This window comes from Osmerus eperlanus, chromosome 19 (genome assembly GCF_963692335.1).
Source record: "Osmerus eperlanus chromosome 19, fOsmEpe2.1, whole genome shotgun sequence".
NCBI lineage: Eukaryota > Metazoa > Chordata > Actinopteri > Osmeriformes > Osmeridae > Osmerus > Osmerus eperlanus.
This window is the reverse complement of record NC_085036.1, coordinates 7055634-7080760: the sequence shown is the minus strand read 5'-3', so window position 1 is coordinate 7080760 and position 25127 is coordinate 7055634. Positions and strand designations below refer to the sequence as shown.

The 25127-nt window shown below is 47.6% G+C and overlaps 1 protein-coding gene across 3 annotated transcripts; it reads right to left on the bottom strand.

Moving 5' to 3' along the window:
• Nucleotides 1-2273: 2273 nt before the first annotated feature.
• Nucleotides 2274-20420, bottom strand: trim37 (tripartite motif containing 37). 3 transcript variants are annotated; one of them, XM_062485350.1, is made up of 26 exons: nucleotides 19864-20420; nucleotides 19242-19310; nucleotides 18569-18670; nucleotides 18166-18206; nucleotides 17494-17610; nucleotides 16978-17065; nucleotides 16645-16767; nucleotides 16249-16372; nucleotides 16084-16151; nucleotides 15820-15876; nucleotides 14798-14922; nucleotides 14134-14184; nucleotides 13604-13685; nucleotides 13365-13441; nucleotides 13096-13275; nucleotides 12656-12770; nucleotides 12213-12410; nucleotides 11270-11406; nucleotides 9231-9313; nucleotides 7680-7871; nucleotides 7206-7508; nucleotides 6883-7044; nucleotides 6473-6659; nucleotides 5509-5621; nucleotides 4818-4964; nucleotides 2274-4587 (listed from the first exon to the last, which is right to left on the bottom strand). In XM_062485350.1, the coding sequence occupies exons 2-26, from the start codon at nucleotides 19260-19262 to the stop codon at nucleotides 4529-4531; spliced, it is 2952 nt and encodes a 983-aa protein (XP_062341334.1). In that variant the 5' UTR covers nucleotides 19263-19310; nucleotides 19864-20420; the 3' UTR covers nucleotides 2274-4528. The 3 variants fall into 3 exon arrangements, with proteins under 3 accessions (XP_062341334.1, XP_062341336.1, XP_062341337.1); XM_062485352.1 differs by having other exon boundaries at nucleotides 20339-20381; XM_062485353.1 differs by lacking the exon at nucleotides 15820-15876.
• Between the last annotated feature and the right edge of the window lie 4707 nt (nucleotides 20421-25127).

Sequence of the window (25127 nt, the reverse complement as noted above, 5' to 3'; positions counted from 1 at the left end):
GAAACAGCTTTGCAGACTTGCTAAGTACAAGTTATCGCTTCACATGCTACAATTTCCAAATGAAAACAATCCAACACCAGCAGAGGTCACTTTTTTTTTTTTTTATCATGCAGAATCTAATTTCCTAACTACCTTGCCTTGTGTTCTACCTCAGATGTTTAACAATGTAAAATCAGGTATTAAAAAAGGTCAAATCTACATGGTTTCTCAATCGAGGTGGTTCTTATGCAAGGCTTATCGGGGAAATCAGTCAACCCTATTTGTGGAGTACTGCAGGTGTTGGTGGTGAGTAAAATATGATATAGGGGAGGTGCGGTAGTATTGCTGCTTGGACTCCTACTTTACTGCACTCAGATACATGAAGATATTTTAACACTGCCGCCTCCCTCATTTCTAAAGAGACCTGGTAAATGGAAGTACCCAGCAGTCAGGTGGTTGTAGTTCTGTACTGACCTGGTTTGTGTGTCTGGCGTGGTGCCGGTCTGACTGGTCGACCCCGGGCTGGGAGGCTGGTCTGACTGGTCGACCCTGGGATGGGAGGCTGGTCTGACTGGTCGACCCTGGGATGGGAGGCTGGTCTGACTGGTCGACCCTGTGCTGGGAGGCTGGTCGACCCTGGGATGGGAGGCTGGTCGACCCTGTGCTGGGAGGCTGGTCGACCCTGGGCTGGGAGGCTGGTCTGACTGGTCGACCCTGGGCTGGGAGGCCGGTCTGACCGGTCGACCCTGGGCTGGGAGGCCGGTCTGACTGGTCGACCCTGGGCTGGGAGGCCGGTCTGACTGGTCGACCCTGGGCTGGGAGGCCGGTCTGACTGGTCGACCCTGGGCTGGGAGGCTGGTCTGACTGGTCGACCCTGGGCTGGGAGGCTGGTCTGACTGGTCGACCCTGGGCTGGGAGGCTGGTCTGACTGGTCGACCCTGGGCTGGGAGGCCGGTCTGACTGGTCGACCCTGGGATGGGAGGCTGGTCTGACTGGTTGACTTGGTCTCCCCTGTGATGGGCTGGGCAACATACCAACAGTGGATCAGGATTGTCAATCTATTAATCCTAAACTTAAACAATCTCTCTCTAAACAGTCAAACCATAACCATCTGTAAACTATAAACTTTGCATAGATAGTAGACTGTTAAATGGGACATTCTAAACGGGGGGGGGGGGGGGATAACTAGGAAAGTTCAGTGTGTACTATCAGCTATTCAAAACAGAGTAACGATGTGTGAACACACCAAAACCTAGTTCACTAATTGAATTCCCAGAAAACTCATTTCGAAAAAATAGAATGACAAAATATAAATTTAAATTATGTAAATAGGTAATCATCAGCAAGCCCACTCCGCGCTTGTTAGTACCTGTACTCGCGCTGCCTTCTGACGAGTCGACATCTGATGTCAGGCTGTTGCGATGACCTTAAACAAACTACGAGTAATGGTTTGTGACTAGTCTCATGAGAAAGGGAATTTAACTCAAACCACAACCGATACACAAACCCAGTGTGTCGTCATGCCTGATGTAGTACAGTACTCCCGTTGCAGTAACAGGTGTACTCGGTTGTGTACTGGAATAAACCTTGTGAATTAAAATGTAAAGTAAGTAAAATAAAAAAAGGTAACGTCGACTCATCTAATGATCCAAAATGGCGTGTTCGGGGGAGAGTTGTTCCCTGAATGAATTAAAACAGACAAGTTCATTAAAAAGAGAAAATGATAACTGGTAGCAGGTGTTCAACTACAAAAAGTGGGGCAGAGATGCATACTGATGCCTCTTAATGGACTGACTCATTAAGTGAATCAACCATAAAGCTTCTCCAAACTATACTGTAAATATCTCTCTCTCCCCCCCACGGGAGGACAATCATGGAAAGTGGAGCTAGCTGCTAGACAGTGGGTCTCTGCGCTAAGTCATGGCGGATGAAGTCAGGCCGATTCCTATGGGGCTTGATGGGCTGCAGATGAATATGCAACCCGCCCTCCCTCTCCCGCCCGGCCAGACGAAGCCGGCCTTCCTGGCATGGTCGCTCTCGGAAACGGATGCAGCCAGGACGCTGGCCCAGCCAACGTTTACTCACCCACATAATCTCTGCTGAGCTGGCCGTCGTGGCGTGCCAACCTGCCACAGAGAAGCCCCCGCCCCCCTCACATACCTCACCAGCCTTACCACACAACCAATCAGGTAAGGTTGCTACCCAGTCTTTGATTAGTGATCGTTGAGAAGGCATGATGGGTAAAGACCATCGTACAGTACATTGAAATTAATTTATGAAATAGACATGTTCAGTTCCAAGAAACCATAAAATAGTTTATTTATGTGTGCCACATTCTCTGTTAGTTTCTAAATATACATACCAAATAAAAGTCACTCTGCATCACACTCTCCCAATCCAAAACAAAATCTTAATCTATTAAAACTAGAACCAACATTTACAGACTTCTAGGTTAAGTCTTCCAGTGCTTTCCTGCAACTACACACACACACACACAGCAGTAACAGAAATGTGCATAGTCAACAGACATTCTGAACACAGCAATATGCATACACCAAGACATATGAGTACAAGTCATATATACACAGACATCCTTTCAAGGACAGAGCAGGGGTCACCATGGCGACCAGTCCTCCTGTCACAGCGTCGGAGGCATGCGGCGTTTCAGAACAACAGAACGCTCTACTCGTACATGTTCCTGTGAAGCTATTGACCCATTGGCCAAATAAGTATTTCCCAGATCGCGTATCAATATATTTACAGTGTAAACTATGATTTTTTTCCCCTCCAGACTTGCTTTTCTCGTGGCCTTTGACCTCAGCGCGTGCGGCTCACTGACACGAGGGGAAGTCGGGGAACGTTTGGCGACGGCGTCGCTGCACGCGTGTCAGGCAACGTCCGCTGATTATGGGGGCGACGATCTTAGCGTTTCACAGAGCCACCAGACGACCTGCTGCACATTGGGGTCGTATTACTCATCGCCCTGCCGGAGTCTAGATGCTTAGTGGTGGCGGGGTGTCGCATAGAAAAAGGTAGAAACATATAGAAATGGAATCAAGTGGTACATTATCAAAGCGCGCAAAGTGACATTCCTAGGTGCGAATAGCCCCCTCTGTTGGTCTGATCCTTATTATCAGATGAGACCCATTAATGATGTGGACTAATGGCCCAGATGGATCTGGAGACGGTCATTCAGAGAATTTAAGACGCTGAAAGACAAATGCAATTCAACAGAATCGAAATGGAATGGAATCGAGCAGAAGGTTCTAAATAGACCAATTCTTAAGTTCTAAAACTCTTACCTACTGGACCATGAACACATTGGTATTCAAGTCAGTGTTGTCCATGCCGAGTATACACTTTTCCCAATGTCCATAAAAGGTTAACATATCTCAAAGAAAAACTCCACTCTTGGCCTACACATACCAATAAACTTCATCGCACACACTGCAACGAAACGCACAAAAACCCCAGAAATATATCCTTATAATGACCATGTGCCGCGATGGAATACAAGACAAGCTAATACACAAAGTGTGGTGATTCAAGCAAGTTTAGATAAACCAAGCCATCAACTTCTGCATCCGGACAGTTGCAATAATATTATATGAATCCTTCAACAGTCTGAAGATCATGCTGGTGTTATAACCTTGGACTGCAAAACTGCAATCACCAATATCAACTGCAGGTAGATCACTGGAGTCCGCCAGAGAGAACAGCAATAGCACCAAGCCTTGCAAATTGTACGTTAAGGGGTTCGGGTGTGTGTGTGAGAGGGGGGGGGGGTGGGGGTGGGGCTGGGAAACCGCAGCCCAAATGGACCCTTTATGCCATTTTCCCTCCGATATCTCACCGCTTGCTTTACCTGTTCGAACCAAACAGTCTGGTTTCGAACAAAGCGGACAAGAAGACGGTGGACCAGAATAGAAGCTTTCAGAGCTTTTCAGAGAGCAGAGAGGTGTTCCCACACAGTTTACCAGGAGAGAGCGGGTATTACAGCCCCTGGCACAAGTCTCTCGCCCCTCCAAACATACATCAATAGCACCTTATTGAATCAAGAAGGCAAGGGAGCTCATGCAGACTGCTTTGGAGGTAGAGACCTTTTCAAGGGTCTTTCACACTAAGCCTCACTTGAGCTGCCCCAAGGACCAGTCCAAGAATGGAGTTGCTGACTGGGGTGATGTTAGTTGCATGCCATGTGTATGCTTGCCTCAGGAGTAAGGATAGCCTTAATTATAGAGAGTGAGATCTGGCAAATGTCTCCCGTCGCTCCTCCTACAACAAACTTAAAACGTCACACTTACAGACACACAGAGCATGAGATTTGAGACTCCTTCAAGCGAACAAATATATTTCGAATTCTTGCGGTTGTATCGTTCTGTGGAATTATGGGATACGATGCTAGCCCGTTCCTAGTATGAATACATGCAAATCTATACAGGTGCACTTGTGTATCGTAGTATTAGCTATGTACACGGCATTGGTGACACCATATTGCTGTGATTGGTCAAGACAAGGCTGTGGGGGTTGCCATGTTGGAGGGGACGAATCACCTCTCTGTGTTCTCTCCCGACAGGAAGTTGAGGTCTTCGCAGATTAGCTGGTCCCCTGGGAGGAAGAGAGCGGCTACTTCAGTGAAAGAGGCTCTTTAAAACAATTAATATCAAATCATTTTTTGCTTCCATTCCAAATCCCAAAAGCTCTGGTGGGCAACAGGAACACACGAACGCTTGTCGGCATCATCGCTTAACATTTTTTTTGTGTGACTTTTTCGACACCAAAAAGGGGTGAAATCAGTGTGGACGCATGTGCCATAGGGAGGTGTCGCGGAGCGTCACCTGGGCAGGGCATGGTGCTGGCGTCGTAGCGACAGTCCCCGGCCTCCAGGGCCACCGCCTCGTCCTCGTTCTCCGTGTCGCAGTCGAGCTCGCTGTCGCTGCTCATGCCCGGCAGCAGGTGGAGGGCTGGCTTCTGGCCCACGTGACCTGACCGGGGGGGGGGGACCGTGAAAGGAACAAAAGGCATTAGGAGGTAGAGAAAGAGGGGAACAAACAACACACAAAAAAAAGTACTCGAAAAGTTCTTGAGGCGAACAGTAGCAAACTAATAAGAGGCAATTCAATGGCAGGAAGCGGTCCAGTGAGGGGGCTGCGAGGCAGGTGGAAACAGAGAAGGGGAGACAGGTGCAGAGCAGGACCCCCCACAGTGCAAGTAGATCTCGAGTTGGAGGCTGGGAACAAAGCGACGCGTCACCCACCTTCTCGTGTGAAGTGGGCAGCGCTCGGTTTAGGGAAAAGCAATATGAGTGATGAAGCCTGATAAGCGCGCGACATAATCACTGCCCGAGGCAAAGAGCGCCGTTTATAGCCAACTCAATCAACTAATGGCCTACTGCAGGTATGTGCAATTAGGGGATGGAAGACAAAAGGGATCGGCCATGCTTGGTGCCAACATCTCCACGCATCTGGCACTGCAGGAACAGAGGGAGGACTGTGGCGAGGGGGGGGGGGGGGGGGGGTGAGGCCTCACCTTCGTCGGCGCGTGACGAGGACCCCTCGGTCAGGGACAGCAGGGACTGGTGGAGGATCTCGCCCGCGTCCTCCAGGTCACAGTCCAGGGAGCTGTCTGTCAGCACGCCCGCCCTAGGGACACAGACGAGGGAAGAGAGAGAGGGAGAGGGGGAGGGAGAGCGAGAGAGAGGGGAGGGGGGGAGTGTCAATGGACGAGCTCACAGTTCCCCAACTGTCAGAGTCTTTCACAACAACCCCTTCAAAATGGTCACATGACCCCAGAAGACCTCACTACAGGGAGGCCGAGCTCACACGGACCATCTCCTGAGCGGATACGCGGCTGGAAGATGAGTCTGCAACAGCTCAGTCGATAGGAGGTGCTTGCGGGTTACAGGAGGGATGCATATGCGCATATATATATATATATATATATATATATATATATATATATATATATATATATATATATATATATATATGGAAACCACTGCTGTGCTTCCTTTCAGATCTCTCTGCTAGTCCACTGGGGCGCATATAATGAAAAACTGGGCATCGGTACCACACTAATGCAACTGAGCTTTACCACAGAGGCTGTCTCAACTCTGTTTCTACTCATCTCAATCTTTCATGGCCCAGCCAAGGTTGCTTGGCAACCTGAAGTAAATCACAGAACCCAAAACAATTAGGACGCCCAACAGAAGACATTAGCCTACTAATTTGCAGAGGCTTTGGCAAGTGACTTTGGCGTATATCAACGGTTTTCTTGATCAGGCAAATTTGGAGCTTTATAACGAGTCACCGTCCAAACATTTCCTTTTTCGTTCCTGCTTTAAGGTTGTTGGACTAGAACCAATGTAGCAGTTTTTGCGTAGTAAATTCATCGACTGTAGCCCCAACAAAATGCGCCGCTGTAGACCATTGATCATTGGACAATTCTGCTGCTTCAAAGCCCCCCCGTTTACAGAGTGATGCTGGGTGTTTACCCCGAGGCCCGCTGGGTCCTGCGGGTCTTGGAGGCGGTGGAGAGGCCGTTGAGGCCCCCCAGGCTGTAGAGGTCGGGCCCCACGGCCCCGTACGGGTGCGGCTCCTCCTGCTTGGGGCTGCTGGGCTTGTCTGAGGAGCTGCAGAGGGAGGGGGGGGAGCTGTGCACGCTGCAGGGCTTCAGGGCTCCTGGGATACACACACACACAACGCTAGTACATCTTAAGGTTGCCCGACATTCGTTTTGAATGACAAATCACTTTAAGTAAATGGAAGAAACAGAATTTTGAAGTAGGTTATGACCTATCGTTTTGGACGTCGAGTTAAGTTTGACTGATGCAGATGTTGGAGAAAGTTCCATCCCCTGACACTGATCAATCAGTGGTCCCCCCAGATCTAGTAGTCTACTGACCTTCAGCTCCAACAGGGTTGTCCCGTGGACAGAGGCTGTGTTCGCTCGCTGAATCGCCGCCCGCGCTTCCCCTCAGCTCCTTCTCCCCCCCCTCCATGTTCCTCCTCAGGACCAGGGTGCCGCTCGACACAGCCCCCTCCAGATTGGGGGACTTCTTCCCTCCTGACGCAAACACACACGTGCAATGTTAGCATGAGCGTCACTAGCGGTGGCGAAGGTCGATGGAACGGGCATCTCTCGAGCAGTTCTTAAAACAGTAAGTCTGCGGAGTAGTGCGTGATTCATGTTAGTGTGTGCGTGTGTGTGCTCAGCTAGCTCCTCACCAGAGCGACAGTGCCTCGAAGCCCCAGCAACTTTCCCCAGAAGGTCCAGCTCAGTGGGCTTCCGGCAGCTTCCCAGCTCTGAGTCCATGTGGTGGGAGGGGCCCTGCTCCACCCCCGCGGCCCCCGAGGGCCCGGCCCGGGCCTCCCCAGCCCCGCGCGCCTCCAGCTGACACTTGACGTCCGACATCTTGCTGCGGACCTCCGCCATCTGGGCCTTGAGGCGGATCAGAACCCCGGAGTCGGGGGTGGACCTCCGCACAGCCTGAGGCCGTCGCTCCCTCTCCTTCCTGGAGTGGGCTTGGACTGAGAGCGAGAGAGGGATAAAACAGAGGGTCATGGTTTCTCTTCCATCTCTCCATCTGAGGAGCAGATCAGCGTGTTACACGAAAGGCCTACTTCAATCCCCTCGTGTCTGGGGGTTGTGGGAGGCAGGGTGGGCTGGGTACTTAGGGGCTGGGCTGGGGGTCTGGGTACCTTGGCTGTGCAGCAGCGAGGCGGGGGGTCGGGGCTGCAGCCCCCACAGGGACTCCACACTGCTGCGCTCCTTCAGGTCCAGCAGCTGGATGAGGATGACCGGGTCGATCTCCATCAGGCTGCTGCCCCCCTGGGACGAGGACAGGCCTCCACCACCCCGCCTCTGGGAGCGCCCGCTGGGGTTGGAGCCTCCTGGGGGGGGTGGGGGGGGGGAAGGAGGGAGGGAGGAGGGGGGTGTTCAGTCACAAAATTGTACATATTGAGGCCGAGGCATCTCAGTCCTCAAGTTCGTTTTGAAATGAATGGAGAGTGGCTGACGCCCAAGTGCATGTCTTGAGACCAATTTATCAGGTTAATCAATAAAGTTGTAAAAAGTCAAATTCTGAGGTTCAGACAACTGGTGGTGGTCGACATGCGTTTCAGGTTGAGTTTACCCTCTAAACGGTCCAGTTACACTGCGTTAAGTATATATATATATATATATATAGCTCCATCTGTAGCCCAGCGGGATGGAGACTGACAACGCTCACCAAGATTAAGTCTCTCGTCACTTCAGGGGAAGGTATTAGCCAAGCTTGTGCGTAGAGAGAGCGGGCCGAAAAATCATTCAAGTCAGCATACAATGAGGGGCTGAATAGAGGCCAGATTAAAGGGGTGGTGGTGGGGGGGAATCTGTTTGAGATAGACGGCGTAATGGCTGCCATGATAATCCACTTTGCAGCCAATGTTTAATGAATAAATTTGAATATGAATAACCTCCCCCCCCCCCATCTCACCACTATCAGGCCTCCAACTTGGAATAATGGATTTGCCGCTTTTAATATCTAACCGTTTGACGCCATTGTTCATCCGTGTCGAATGTGACGCACTCGCGCCGCTATGCAGGAATGTAGCGTTTTTGCATCACAACGTGGGCGGGCCGACCACGCACATAGCGACGGGTGATGTTTAAGTTCAGAAACTGCCCTAAAATACCCTGCTACTGAGAGAAATCGAGTGAATTGAACATTAACTCGACGCCTCTATAATTTGCTTGTTTTTGCATCGTCGCTGACAATTTTAATTATGGGAAATTTCGATTTTCAACAAAAGGTGGATAATAACATGCTGCTTGATTCCAGCACAGCAGGGGGTCGCAATGAGGTGCGTTCCCTTCATGCATGCTAGGGGGACAGCCGAGTTATGCAGGAAGCTCTGCCCTCTCCTTTGGCAAGGATTAAACCCTCCAATCCTAGCACCTTTCGAACCTAAAATGCAGTACACACAAACTGCTTTGACATTCCACATCAGCCTTGTAGCACCGATGACTCATCCTTTTTTTTTAACCCCGAATACACACACGAAGATGTCATAAATGAGGGGGAGAGGAAAGAGCGAAGGAACGAAAAAGGCAGCAAGAAGAAAAGCGTCCAAGATAGCTGTGAGAGTGAGAGAGAGAGGGAAAGGGAGGGAGAGAAGGTAAGAGAGAGAAGGAGAGAGAGAAATAAAGAGAGCCAGTGAAAGAGAGCCAGAGCCAGGGAGAGAGAGCCAGAGCCAGGGAGAGGGGGTGACCTGTTGCTCCGGCCACGTCGTCCGGCAGCTCTCCTTCCTCCATCTCCAGGTTCCCACTGAACTCCACATCGTTCTCCCCAGACCTGACGGGACAGAACACAGCGCTGAGTGCTCCCAGTCACGGACACCGAGGGCGTTTGAGCAACAGGAAGACAGTCACACGGCATCCTCACAGAACAGGTTTACGATAGTTATTACCAGGGCGATGGCCACTTCTGAGGGCCATTCCTGCTTCCACTGACATTCAAAACAGGATTCAAACTGAAAATTCGGCATCCCGTGTCTAACTGCCAGAGTTACAACAACACTGACTGACCTGCCTGGAACTAAGGAGCAGCGCGCCAAAGTGAATCAACATCCGCCAGGCACCCCCTCCAAACACGCGCGTATAGAAACACGGCCCCTGAAACGCTTTATCTGACCGATAAACTCCCGGCGATTACACGGCAAGTTTCCCGCATCCACCACTCTTGTGATGAAATGGACACTGCATTAAGGCAGTGGGTCCAAGCATACACACACACACACACCCTAAAAGAGCCTTCAGCCTGTTCTCCCTCACAACGCACACACACCCTTTTTCAATATGGATACTGGGAAAGACTAAATGTTTATACATGCGAGTATGTCAGTTAGTCTGTACCAGTATGTGTGTGTGTGTGTGTGTGGGCACAGCCCAAGTATGTGTGTGTGTGTGTGTGTGTTGTACATTCCTCGGCTACCCCGGAGGGAGAAGGAGACACGACACGAGGAGGGGCGGGGCAGCCGAGCAGCGGCGGAGCCATCGTCTCGGCCTCGGAAGCCGGATGACTCAGACCTCCAGCTGTGCCCCTTCTCCCGTCTGAGCGCAGCCCTAGTATTTATAGAGCGACAAACGGCAGATCAACGCATCTGGGAGCATCTGTCAAAAGGCGAGGGAAGGAAACGAGGGAAGAGAAAGAAAGAGGGGGAAAAAAAAAAAGAGAGAAAAAAAAGCCCTTCCGGCATTTCGTTGAGAGGAGGGAGGATGGGGATGTTCCTTGTGGGTGGATCAGTGGGGGGGGGGGGTGACTGTGGTCTTACCCCACGGGGCCTGGACAGATTACTTGCTAAAAGCATACGTTGTGAACCGACATGATTTAGAGCATTTCAGAGAGGCCTGGATTTAACAAAAAAATAAGATTAAAAAAAGACTGTATTTCTGTCCCGTCTATGTGCATATATATATACTGTATTTGCCTAATGTGGAAGAATGAGTGTGTGCATGTTCTTGCCGGCTAGTACGTATGAGGGCCAGGAGAGCAGAGAAAGAGGCCTCATGTTTGGTATAACAGGCAGGCAGAGAGGGAGGGTAGACAGACAGGCACGCAGAGAGGGAGGGTAGACAGACAGGCACGCAGAGAGGGAGGGTAGACAGACAGGCACGCAGAGAGGGAGGGTAGACAGACAGGCACGCAGAGAGGGAGGGTAGACAGACAGGCACGCAGAGAGGGAGGGTAGACAGACAGGCACGCAGAGAGGGAGGGTAGACAGACAGGCAGGCAGGGTAGACAGACAGGCAAGGCAGAGACGGGCAGCCAGGATTCATGATGACTCATGGCCGCCTCATCTGGTGTGAGCTGACTGTGAGGGGGTGGAGAGAGAGAGAGAGAGAAACAGAGAAAGAGAAAGAGATAGAGAGAAAGATAGAAAGAGAGAGAAAGAGAGATTGTGCCGACAACATCACCAAACACGGGGAGGCTGTGAGTCTCCGAACGCAACGCTCCGCCGGCTACACGACTCACATCAAAGCAGATCTATTTCTCCAGACCTTTCCTTGTCAACCATCTTGACAAAAGGTAAACGAGCTGCTTTCGAATGATTAGTGTAGATGAAAGGAAAGACGACGGCTTTCCTCCGTCAGAAAGGACCAGACAGTCTCCCAGAGACTCCTTATCCCTAAATAATGTAAAAGTGCATGAGGCATAACTTCTTCCACAGGCAGCCTACACGAACCCTGTTCTTTCCTGTTCTGGAAGGATTTTTATTTTATTTATTTTTTATGTCAGTGTTTCACTCACATGGTCTCCTCGTCGATGTCGTTCTCCTCAGTGTTGCTGGTTGCCGTGGAGCTGCCTGAGGTGCTGCTGCCGTCCAGAGGGTTCACCTCCTCGTCTCCGGTCAGGCAGTCCACCTCTAGATCCCCGTCAGACAGGTCCTGAACACACCCCAGCACACCACGTTAGTGACCCAACCTCAACACGCCACGTTAGTGACCCAACCTCAACACGCCACGTTCGTGACCCAACCTCAACACGCCACGTTCGTGACCCAACCTCAACACACCACGTTCATGACCGAGCATCCACACAGGCCCTGACCACAACGTTCCCATTCAAACTGCTCCGTGGGCAGAGATGGACCTCAGCTGACCTCAGTGGGAAAAGGACATGCGAGGATATCGGCGCGACGTTCAATAAACCAACCGACGCTGGAATGAAAAAAATGCAACGTTGATGGAAAAAAAGACTGCGTCCCCTGTGGAGCATCCCTCTCTCTTCCCCCCCTCCCGAAGCTTGAGTCATCGCCTGTCACAAGACAACAACATCTAGTTCCAAACTTAAACGCTGACGAAGGAGGTTTCTTCCAATTCTCCCGCGGGCACCGTCTACATGACACACCTCTCCGGTAAGGCGTGCTGAGGTCGGCACTCGAATAGGAGCAATGGTGACGGTTTCAAGTGGGAGAAAAGTTGGAACGATTTTTCTGTGTTCCTGAAATCTAATTTGGTCTCGGGCCGTAGTCTCTTGATGGGTTGTTTTTGCTAAGACATCAATTCCAGTCCGACACCGATATGAAAAACAATGAGAACAGATTCACAGTCTTGACACTAATGGAGGCTTCGAACCAATTTACAGGTAAATCCCATTAAAAGACAGGAAATTGTTCTCTCACACAGGCAGACATCTCATTGTGGACACTCTTGCTCAAAGGACACACGCACACCAAGAACAGATAACTTACATTCGAGTCATCGTGCTGGGTGCGCTCCTCCTCCTCCTCGTCCTCCTTGGCCTCCACGGTGGAGGTCGGGCTGCCGTCCTCGGCCCGGCTGCTCTTCCCGGAGCGCTGGTCTCTCTCCGAGGCCGAGGGGCCCAGGTGCGAGTCGGGAGGGGACGAGCCGCGAGACTTCTGTCTGCGGAACAGCTCGATGGCCAGCCTCTGGGGACCGAATGAAACGCAGAGCGTGAGCCCTGAAAGGCCCCGCGAAAGTCCCAAAAACCTCAACTCTGTCGAACTCTAAACAGACCTCAAAAGTACTTTTGAGCGATTACAGTAGCAACGACTAAAACAGGACAGAAATGCATGCCAATGCACTTGGCAATCTCGGAAGCGAGCAGAGTCACACAAACTGGTAGCAGACAAGCGGTTGGTTTCTGTCCCCTGTGCTAAGATCAGCCCCCCACCTCTTTGAGGTTGTTGATCTGCTGGATGGAGCTGGTCTGGGCTGACTCCAGCTGGCTGATGTACCAGTACTGGTCTCTGCACTTCTGGAAGAAGGTCGGGGAGCGCACCTGGTACCTGCACAGGGACAACACGCGGCCGAGGTCACCTTCCACAAGCACACAGGATGACAGTACCTTCCCCCTTGTTTCTGGGTCACCCTCCGTCCAGACATCACGCGGTACAGATACAAATGGCTAAATAGAGGGGTTCTGGACTGGAAGTGCACACGCACTCGAGCACATTTCAAGATGGCAACGGTTCAATTCTGAAAGGGGCACCCGCAAAACTGACGAGACGAGAAAAGTGGGTTTCCAATTGTTGGATGGATGCATTCAAATCGAACGGGACTTTCTGAAGGTCATAACCGTGTGGTGGTGGACCCAGCGCTCCGCAAGCCCACCTGAGGACCAGGGTGTCCGTCTGCATGTTGAGGTAGCCCTCGCTGGCCAGCAGGTCCAGGCGGAAGAAGCGGTTGTAGCCCCAGCACTCGCCCACCTCAAAGTCCGAGGCAAACTCCCGGATGATGTTCTTGGTGGGGTCGCTGGACGCCTGGTGGACCATCTCCACGCGGTACTCGTATCTGGAGAAGACACGCAACATTCGGTCAGTCTGGCTCATCCTGTGGGCGGAGGGGAGGGGGACTTTTTGAAAAAGACGGCAGGGACTTACTTGGATGTTTCCGGAAGTCCAGCAGACAGCTCCAGGAAAACGGATAAGTAGTTGCCACGTACGACACCATTGCCGTCCTGGATAGGGATAGAACAAATCATAAAGACCCAGGTTTTAAAAATATATCAATGATAATAATACGAATCAATAAGGAAATCAAACATCTTTCACACATCTTAAAGCAGAGTAACGTCGAGCATTGCAGAACCTCGACCTTCCAGAGCGGATGTAGCACTGACCGGGTAAACCTTGAGCCTCCAACAGAGTCCTGAAATCTGCAGAGGGGGGCTGTACACGGGGTCTGCTCGCTGTCTTAGGGTGCTAGGGTCCACACACACACACACAAAAGAAGACGCAACACACCTTGCTTACTCATTTCACAATTAAGCGTCTAACTTATTCTCGGTGAAAGGGCCGAATGCATGGGAAACCGTTCATTACGACGGACCACTGTGTCCCAGGCAGACTTGACGGAAGCATCACCTCCCAGCTCTACTAGTGATGCTAATATATGATCAGTCACACGCTAATTAGCAGCTAGTGCGTGAGCACTTAATCAGGGTGCTGGACCTGGCAACCCAAAATCAAGAGCAACCAAACACAACTGTGTACTCTGTATTGCTATGCAGGAAATGAGAATATAGGATAGGTTTGGTGTAGAGACAGGACAAGTCATTCTAAGAGAAATTAAGTACATCTCTGGGTTTTCCATTGGTTAGAATACTGCGGCTTCGACAAGCAGCATTGTCACAGCGATGACATTCTTTACCTGAAGTTTGCCAGAACAAAAGTGCTCGAGTCATAGGCAGGAACCAGCTCACTGCAGACAGAGAGAGAGAGACCGAAAGAGAGGGAGGGAGAAGGAGAGAGAGACAGAAGGAGGAAGGGTGGAGAGAGACATTTCCATAATTACAGAGCTCAATGTCATCAAATAACCATTACATGAATAAAAATATCTGTCTGCAGTATGAGTCACATGTAAACATGACATTAAATATTCAGACTTATTAAAAGCAGGATTCTCATTTACATGATGACTATAGAGTCAGGTCAGTCATCAGACCTCATTTGAACCAGACTAGTTAACAGATCTAGGGTTAGGTACAAGGTTACTTATACTATATACTTATACTTTGGGTTAAGTATAGTCCTAGGATTGAATATAGACTTAGGGTTGAGTACAGAACCAGAGTTTAGTATAGGTTTGGGGTAAGGTACAGTTACTACGGATTAGTACATCCAGTATCTAAAGTTACAGACCTGTGGATTCATATAAATCTGAGGTTAAGTACAGGATTAGAGTATAGACTTTGGGCTATGAGAATAGATTCATGGTTTCATGTAGATTTAGGCGTAATTAACATGGTGAGTTTTGTATAGACTAGGAGTTTAGTGCCTGGGCCTTGGTATAGGTGTAGAGTTTAGTACAGTACCTGGTGAAGTCTGGGGGCACTGGTGTGGTCACAAAGGACTGCATGGGTTTGCGGTGGACCTGCTGAAACATGAGCAGGATCTCTGGGCTCTTGGAGATCAGCTCACTCTTGCTGCAGGAGCGCAACTATAGAACCACACACACACACACACACTTAGTCACCTCTACTCTTGAGCCGTCTCATCAGCTAGATATACAACTGAATTCAGTCCACACAATCTCAACTGTATTCCAAAAATTGTAATTTGGGGAATCCAGAGTGAATCAAGAGATGGCTGTAGGAGTGAGGGGTTTCCTGGAGTGAACGAGCCCTGAGAGATGGCTGGATTGGAACAGCAGACTGACAGTTGGGTAGTTGAAAGGATAATATACTTTTGCCCTCGTTTCCAGACTAAAAATATGTATTTAAGAACAGAAAACCATGGCTTATCAAGCTTGTGTCAATCAATAACTTAAACTCCATAAAACCTCTGCACACTCCCTCCATGCACTCCTGATTTTCTTCACTCTGGACACAATTCACCAGTCAGTCATATGGAAGTTTGCTTCTGATACAAGCTTCTAAATGAGTCCTCGGGGGGGGAAAAGGGTACCAGCTCAACAATTTTAAGTGGCCTCTTGTACCTCAGCTGTACTGTGGTAAAGTAGGACAAGTACAAACCCTTTAAACCTCCACCATATTGCCTATACCTCCTGAATTGCATTTTTCACCCTTTAGAGCAGGTCTTCAACCCGGGTCCTCAGGACCCACTCTCCTGTACGTTCTAGATGTTTCCCTGCTCCAACACACCTGATTCAAATGAGTGGTCGTTATCAAGCTGATAACGACCACTCGATAACGACCACTCATTTGAATCAGGTGTGTGGAACAGGGAACCATCTAGAACATGCAGGACAGTGGGCCCTGAGGTCCAGGGTTGAGAAAGGCTGTTCAAGAGCCTGTGCATGCCACCTTCCCATAAGGCTACCCATAGTGCATTGTGATTGGCGTGGCTAGCCTGCCACGGAAATAAGGCAACTCACTTCACACTCTCCGCCTAAACAACTGCCGCCGCAAAGCAACGGACAATTCAATATGTCCTGCAAGAATAAGCGGGTTTGTGAACTGGTGGCAAATCTACTGTGGCTTTTGTACAGGAACAGCAAACGTCTAATGACCCCCGATATACTGATTGACACCGTTACTGTCAGTGACGTTGCATGCGTGAACCTTTAAGTGTGTCAAACCCCCGAAAAAAGAAAAAACAAACAAAATATTGTGCTTTTTTGGGGGTCAAGGATGCGTACCTGGTGCTCCACTTCCTGCAAGAGAGACTCCAGCAGCTCCGTCTCTTGGGTGAGGGAGGTCTTCTGACCTGGAGTGGGCCCAAAACATATACAAACATGTAGTCACTGTTCGTTTGACACAGGCCCATCCTGATGCATGCCTCAGGGGCGGCGGCGGCGGCGCACCCATGAGCGTGATGAGTTTGTTCTTGAGCTGGTTGTCCAGGCGGGCGATCATCATCTCCACAGCGTTGCGGATCTCTCTCACGCGCTCGTCCTTCGCCCCCCTCACCGCTTCCACGTTCCTCTCCTGGGATTCCAAACGAGAGTCAAGGACAGCGACCGCCATCGGAGTTTGATTGAGAGGCATACGTGACCGTTATGTTCTTTCCAAACAAACACCCAACTTCTAATGTCTTAGCCTCTTATGCCATCTAGTGGAGAAGTAGTGTTAAATTAATTTGGATTAATTCTCCCCCCCCCATGCATTTGTAGTCTAACTGAACAAACAACCTCCTAATAGAAAAAACCCCCCTTGCATGTCATTGTAAATCATTTTCTTAAGACTGACAGCGTTCTTACCACTTCCTGCACCAGGCTGATGAGCTCCATGAGACGGCGGCGCAGCTTGGCCACCTCCTCGTTCACCTTGGTCACGTGCTGCTCGTAGATCTCAGCCAGGGGCTTGAAGGTGTGGCCGCCATGCTGACACGGGACAGGAGCACGTGGGTGACAACATGGGGGTTTACAAAACCATATTACAATCAACCTTAAAAAATAAAAATAAACGCATTGGGCCTGGTGTGCGGTTTCTGTAACGGCCGCATGTCCGACAGAAGACTTCAAAAGCAAGCAAGGTCGACACAGTGAGGTCCGTCCGCCCAGAACAGGCCTCTCTCTCTCTGAGGGACCTACCATGCCTCCCCACAGGGCACACTGGTGGCAGATGCACTTCTTGCAGGTCCAGCAGAACACGCTGAGCTTCTCATGGTGGTTCTCACACCTGGGGAGGTCAAGCACACGGACGACACACAACCGACTCACAATCCAGAACAATTAGAGTTATATGTTACCAGAGGACCTGGTTTCGGAGAACCCTTTTATAAAATCTAGAAACCTATTTATGTATACAAAGGCTAGGCAGCTTGCCATGTGCTAGCTAGGTGCTAAGAGTGTTGCAGCTGGGAAAGGACACAATCTCCTAGGTTGCCTTTACCTTGTACTGCAGGTACAGGCTAAATATAGCCGGGTGTAGGCAGTGTTACAGAGGTGTTTTGGGTACAGGGGGGTATATGTAGGGTGTGGATCCAGCGCGTGATACACAAGGGGAAAGTGGAGGGTGGGGGGAGTGGGAGAGGATGTGCCAGGGTGATGATGAATGCGGGTGCAGGTCACCGGGGGACAGGGGAGCTGGGGGAGCGGAGGACCTACTTGTCCTTGTCGTTCTCCTCGTGTTTGGAGAGGTTGCAGAGCTGCAGGGTGTCCAACTGCTGGGTCACCTCCTCTGCCCAGCGGCAGTTCACCAGCTCTCGCAGCTGCAGAGGCGCCCTAAACACACACACACACACATCTTATCAGCCTTAACAAGGAATGACAACTCTCCAGACAACATCAATGTCAGATAAATCCTGGGGCTATAAAAAAAGAAAGAAAAAGAAACAGTTGGAAACATCCATTTGTTCCAACAAAACAATTACCCAAGGAAAGATACAGATCTCCTAAAGCTATAATACCTTTTAAGGCCGTATCAACAAGGACTCCATTAAACTTCTTTAAGTAAAGAATTGGTATGCACTGGCACTAGATCTGTACTCACAGTGAATTGTAAAAAAAAATCAATACATAATCCCTTAGGTTGAGCTCTGCACCCTGAATCTTAAAGAGGTACATTTGGCACTGCCATCAAAGAGATGTGCTGCATTCAGGACAGGAATACAGAGCAGGGCTCCAGTATAGGCAGTGCTCCAGTAGAGGCAGTGCTCCAGTAGAGGCAGTGCTCCAGTAGAGGCAGTGCTCCAGTAGAGGCAGTGCTCCAGTAGAGGCAGTGCTCCAGTAGAGGCAGTGCTCCAGTAGAGGCAGTGCTCCAGTAGAGGCAGGGCTTACCGACAGTGTGGGCACTGGGCTCTCTGCTCCGTCAGCCAGCGCTGTCAACAGACAACAAAGAGGTTCATCAATACTAAATTATGAGAACTGGCCATAACAAATCAGACTATGCTTACTCACACGTGCTTAAAATGTTCCAGCATTTGGATACACTTCATTTTGTTTCAACCAGTACATAGATGATATGCGCTGATATGTGGTTTAATATTTGTTTTTGCTTGACCAGAGAATATACAGGGTCTTTGCTGTTCTAGTAGAAGAAACAGATTTATTTTTTGTGTGTGTGTGTGTGTGTGTGTACTCGGGTAGATGTGTCCTTGCTACTCCAGCTGTACTGATGTAGGCTAATGAGCTGGCCTGATTGCATGCGGGCGCCACAGGCACCCCCTGGTGGCGGGCTCACCCGTATGCAGCTGAAGCAGCAGAGTTTGGAGCAGTGGGGGCAGAGGCGAGCATCCCTCAGCTTCTCCATGCAGATGAAACAGCGAAACACCTCTGCGATACTCTGAGCAGAAAAAAAAACAAGGAGTTGCTTTATTACCAGATTAGGGTGTGGGGGGGGACATTGTTAACATCGCAGGCTTATTAACAATGTTGAACTTGACAAGCATGAGGAATGTAGTAACTGTACACTGTTGTTTTCAACTGTTGCCATTACATCTGACTCAAATGTGTAGCACTATTTGGGTGTGTTTCCATAACCCCTCCCAAAAGGACATGATTGATTTTGGACTACGTTGACTCCAATGAATGACTAATAAAACTGTCATGGTAGATCCCAGCACGAAGGTCACACGGCAGGGGTACAAAAATCCCACAAATCAATTCGCATTATAGTCTAGCTGGTCAACGGACAAATCTAAATGTCTGCCTGGTTGGGCAGGCTATATTTAGAACAGAAAACCCACAGTCTAAAGCAACTGGCATGGGGCCAGTAACAGAGTAAGCATTGATGGGTCCTGAGATCAGAAAAGCTTGAAATCATTCTGCAGAGAGTGTGTTATGGTTGTTAATCTTTTCAGTCATACTGTAAGGTTAATACACAAATAGAAACCTACAAGCTAAGGTGCACATACCTCAACACTTTGTTCATCCATTTCTGCCAGTTTGGTTTTCTTCAAATATACAGATTTGAAGTAAAATACCTTGAAAAAAGCAAGACATTTAGTCAACTAACGTTTGGTAAACTACCGTACAGTTGCTAGCAAGCTAGAACGCATGCATTTCATGACATTTCAAAACTTCCACCCTGTGTTATTCTCCAACATCCTAATATAATCAGCCAGATAAAAAACGAAGGCACGTTGCGCAAAATATTTGCACTGTAGTCTTCAGTGTAGATGGCTAACTAGCTTGCTCTGGAGAAACTCCTAACTGAATAGCTGGCCACACACAAGACATTTCAGGTGTCTTATATTTGTCTAGTTCCTTTAAATTTGATAAACGTATTGCTGGTCTAGTTCGCTAGCTACTAGCTAACAACGTCTCAAGAAGTTCTCATATGCAAAGTAGTAGGCTACTTCTGCAACTGGCTAACTAATGCTACTGTAGCTGACTGCTAATTTCAATTGATTGTGTTTGACAAGGTGGATAGCAACGTTTACCTAGCAAGGCACAACCACACAAAGGTGGTCAACAACGTTGCTAGCAATCTACCAAACTCGTTCACTTCGAATACATCATCAAGCCGTCACTCACCTTCTACGATGCCTTTACTGTAGAAGCAAATTATTGTCTTGATTGTTCTTTCTTCATTGGCATTGCAGTTTGATCAACAACTGTAGCCTGGTAATGCTGCCTGTCTTTCGTCGTTAGACGGTTAGCTTATGGTATGTTGATGTTCGCTTCCCATCTGTCACAGCACCTTTGATAAAGACTACAAGCGAGCAGCTGGAAACCATGAGAGCTAGCTAGCTAGCTAGCCAGCTGTCTTGAATGTTTGAAGATACCTGACCTATCTGGCTACCGTGAGTCTTGCTAATTGTCAATTCAGGCAGCTGGGCTCGCTGGCTAGTTGACCGTGACAGCCAAATTGAACTGACTGCAAATGTAACGTTCGCGTCAAAAAGAAAATACACTCAGCAGCAAATCTGCAAGCTTGCACACATGGGTATCAAAGTAAAGATAGCTAGTACTAGTATGTTTAATCCGTGGATGCATTTGTTTTTCTTACATGCAGTGAAGCATTTGCTGCGGCTACATCATGTCACCATTGGAGACCGATCTCCTCCTCTCGCGAGCTCCCAAATCGTTTCAACCAATGATAGACAGGCAAAGCTGTCGAGGGCGGGATGTTCTTCGTATTTAACCAATCGGCAGTATTTTTGTGTCTGTAGATTTAAACCAGGAGGTTTTGTTGAAAATGACACACCTATTTTCTCTGCTTTTATGATCATTCCAGTGTGGAACTACCTTAGGAAATAAGACATCCTACATAAGAATCATTCAAACACTATATAAAAACAGAGGAAGGGAAATGTGAATGGCAATATCTATCCACAGGACGACAATTTCAATAAATCACATTTGCACTCAATAAATTAACTGTCTTGTGCACCAATTGTTTGTATTACCAAAGCATGAACCAAAACAATAAGGGACACAGATATGTATTTATTTTACAAAACAATTGCCAAACAAGTTGCACAATTGAAGCACATACTCAAAAAACCCACTTGACAGGGAAACATTTTCTACCTGTACAGAAAACATACAGGGGTTGTAGAGATTCACATTCACGGAAGGTCCAAATCAATATCAATCATAGTATCATGCCAAAAAATCTCCCATGAATGTGGAGTCGACAGAAAATGCCTGTCTCTGAAGTTCTGGGACCAGAGGAAGAAACTGACCTACATACTAAATTCAGAACGCCTGGAGAGAAGTGGAGTTGCCTTCCCTGGATATGGGGACAAATGAAAAAGCCATTTTTAAAGTCCTCAGAGAGCCTGAATAAATTGAATAAGTTCTCCATTCAGGCTAGCCCCACCGAGACGACAATAAGATAATCCGATTGGAGGGGAGGATCTTCTGATCCTGCTTTCCAGGCAAACTATCATGTGCCATCATTGTAAAAAATAAATGGATGCATATCGCCATCTGCATATACTACTTTATTAACATCCTCCCCTTGTTTCTAAAATATCTAATTGACACCCACCCTGTTCAACTGCAGCTGTGACAGGGTAGTTGAACACAATTATATTCTTATTTTCTAATATGGACAGGGATGGAACTGGTGTTACTGTACTTTTAAATAATGGCTGGTCAGAGGGTTCTATTTGTATATACATTCCCTCTAAAATCATTTGAGAACACACTGAAATGGGCATGTGACATGTAACCTAGCCTTCGGAGAAACAATATGTCCCCTGACCAGAAGATGTCAGTAGCAAGTCATTTGTGACTGGTTTCTGCTTCCTCAGGGGTGTACATTAATTCAACATTACTAAAGCTAAATCCAAATGAGTCAAAGTGTACCTCAAACCGCATCGCGGTTGTATAGCAAATATTTACTTAAATTCCCCTGAATCAAAGACATCTTAAACATGTGATGAGACCGACTATGGTACATTGGGCAGGGATATAAAAATCGAAACTCTTCATTAGAATTTTGCAACTGCAAGGTTTAATTAATCAAATTCAAGCACATCGTCAATAGACACTGTACAACAATGGTTCTATTAATGCACGAAGTCAGTATTACATTATAAATAGGGATGTGTTAAGCATTCTTTTTTAAAGTGGTCTTAAACATACACGTTACACGTCTTTACACATAAGCTTATCAGCAGCCAGAGATTAATTGTGTTGCACAGTACCTGTAATGTACAGTAGAGTACCAATGATACAGTGACAGTCTACCAGAATGAATGTTGAAGTTTGAGCCCCAAGTCTCAGCCAACCGTATTGTGATTTCTCTGAAATGAGATAAAAGATCCACTATATGTTTATCTTAAAAAAAAAAAAAATTATGCAACACCAAGTAAAAGTTAAAATTTTATTTAAAAGTGTTCAAGTTTAAATGAAGGTTACTGTGGGCATTTATAAATCTACTCATGTCACTTTATAAATATCGACACTGCAGTGCTTAAACCTTGGATCAAATAAATGTACCAGTGACCAAATATCTACATTTCTAATAAGAGGGTTAAACTTAATGAGTCTGCATTTAAGGCGATCTTAACCTAGGAGAGTTAGAGGCAAAGTTTCTAGAAAGATCCCTTTTTATAGTTTATAATAGACTGATTTCTCCACTCAAATACACGTTTATCAAGCACAATAGTTCCACAAGTAGAAACAATAATTCCCTGTTGACCATGTAAAATACCGCTCCCAGGCACTCAGTACCACTTACAGATTAAAGTAAGACTTGAAATTTCAAACATCATTTACATAAATTATCAGCTCTTCATTTAAAAAAAACTTTTCATAACTGGCTCAATGACTGCCACTTAAAAACCAACTTAAGATACTGCCGAACATTAAGGAAACAGCTTATGTGCAGTTCCCTATTTAAAAGCATAAGATCTTCGGTTTGAAGCCAACCTGAAAGCTGTTTTCCTCCCCACCGTGTCTCTGTTGGTGAGCAGCTCCTCCACCTTAACGAGTGACTCAAACCGAAGGGAAGTGAGCTCGCGTAAGCAAAACGAGAACAGCTGCAGAGGTCATAGCTTCCGAGGGTGCAGATGTCAGCATTTGTTGTTCTGCATTTGTCTAAAAAGAATATACCTCAGCACTACAACGTTGGAGCAATAACGTGATGCGTGCTATTTGGAGTGTATTGGAGTGTTTGTACCATAGAACATGGGTAGTGATGACTAAATGTTGCGGCGTAACAGTGACATTTTACATTGGTGGATATGTAAACATGAGTAAATGTTACGTTTTGAAAACGTTTTCCTGTGTTAGCTAAAATTGAGTGTAACAATGTAACAAGACCAATGGTTGTATGCATAATGGTTAGATAGATGGCACTGAATAGCCAATTTCTTCACCTAAGTGCTAAGGAAAATAAACTCAGTATTACTACTAAGCTTTTTGCGGGAAGGGAAGAGAGAGATATTGCTGATACTTTGATGCCAGGCTGCTTCAAGATCGCTGATACAGTGTAATAGGAGTGTGTGCATTCTGGGATTTATAGTCCTGTTCCATTTAGGTCCCTAGTCCTTTTCCATAGCACCTTACGCTGTTCACAGATCAGAAGGTAGTTAACATATCAAGTGATGTTGATGTGCTCCCAGACCTGTGCACACTAATCCTGTGTCTACAGTGCTGGGCGAGGGCCAAGGGTCTAAAATGGAATCAAGCCCAGGCATAACTATATTAAAATGTGTCTAGCAGCAGTGTAGTGAGGTCCACAAGACCACACGGAGCCAACATCTTGCCACACCTGAAGAGTGATTCAATCACATCAGACAAACCTAATCAGCCCTTGTGACACCCTCAGTATGCTGATTACCCACCAAACGCCGATGCAAAGGAACCATAGAATGGGGGGGGACGACCTCCCCAATCTACCTAATCAGCCCTCCTGCTAGCTTGCAAGCTTCAAAGGGCCTGATTTAGACAACACGTCTCCAGCGACCATTTGCTATCCGTTTCGGCGGCGATTTGAACAAAGAACATACCTTGATCAGAACTTTTGAGGAAAGTCTTGAGACTTCACCTTTACCACAAGAGTACAAGGTGGAGAATTATGAGAGGGATATTTGTGTTATGTTTGTTACTTTGTTTTAATGTTGTGTTCACTGAAATCTTGATTCTAGTAACAACTCCTTCTTCCTGAAAGATAACCACGTCATTCTTGGTATCTACACGAAGCTATCATAATAAAACAATCATTCAACTATATTTTGTAACTGTACCAAGATGTCCAGAACAATATTTGAACCATCGAATGATCAGCCAGAGATCAGATCACACCTTTGGTAGGTGTGAAGGAAGGAGGGGGGAGTTGAGAACCCAGCTTCCCCCAATCCACATCTGACCCCAGACGGGTCCTCCCTCGAACTGTATAAAGCCCTAAGATGACCATCAATCTCTGACTCCAGCGAAACCGACCATGGCATGAACGCCATCAGGATTGGCGTTCCAAGGACGTCGCCAAGCTTCTCCTGAGATTCAACTTTATAGTGAACGCGTCACTATCTGGACGTTTCAACAGAAGAACCCAAAACGCAATTCCAAATGCGACTTCACTGAGATCCCGCAGACTCAGTCACATGACCCAGCGCAGCCGCGCTGTGACTTCAGATTCTTCAAATGGACCTTTGGCGCAAACCGCCCTCAACATCATTGATCAACCCCTGATCAAACGTAACTATGGCTAACGCTCTTTCCTCCTCGACATGGCATTGGCGTGAGCTCTGTTTATGATTTGTAAGGATGTAATCACTGACTGTACAATTTCTGCCTTTCTTTAAGTTAGACCATTTCATTCTGTTCATTGAAACCAATCTCTCATATCAAACCCATAATCCAACTTTCATAAGATCTGTTTACCTTACTTGAATAAATTCATTGTAAAGATATTTTGACGTGCGTGTTCACTGATGTTACGATTGGCTCTACTCTTAGAACGAATTCATTCCTTAAGATTAGACTGATTATTACGAAGGCTATTATTTAAATATTATTCAATAAGGTTTCCTCTATCCCTTTAACAATAAGAGGTGGTGCCCCAAGAACTACATACTTTATTATAAATTAAGTATTGCTAATCTTAAACGAGCAAACCCCGCTACATGATGGCGCCCCGTGTGAGGCTAAGATAGATTGAAATGAGCAATCGTAACTTTTGTGAAACGAACTGTTAAAATAGAGCGAGCTCTAACTGTATGTAGCACCATGTATTTAATACTACTGTGCCTGGGCTACAGTGGCTGTGTGCGTATTCAATTGTTTTTCGTGAAATAGCTGCTAGTGTGTGTGTGGGACCAGCTAGCTCAAAGGAAGCGGCT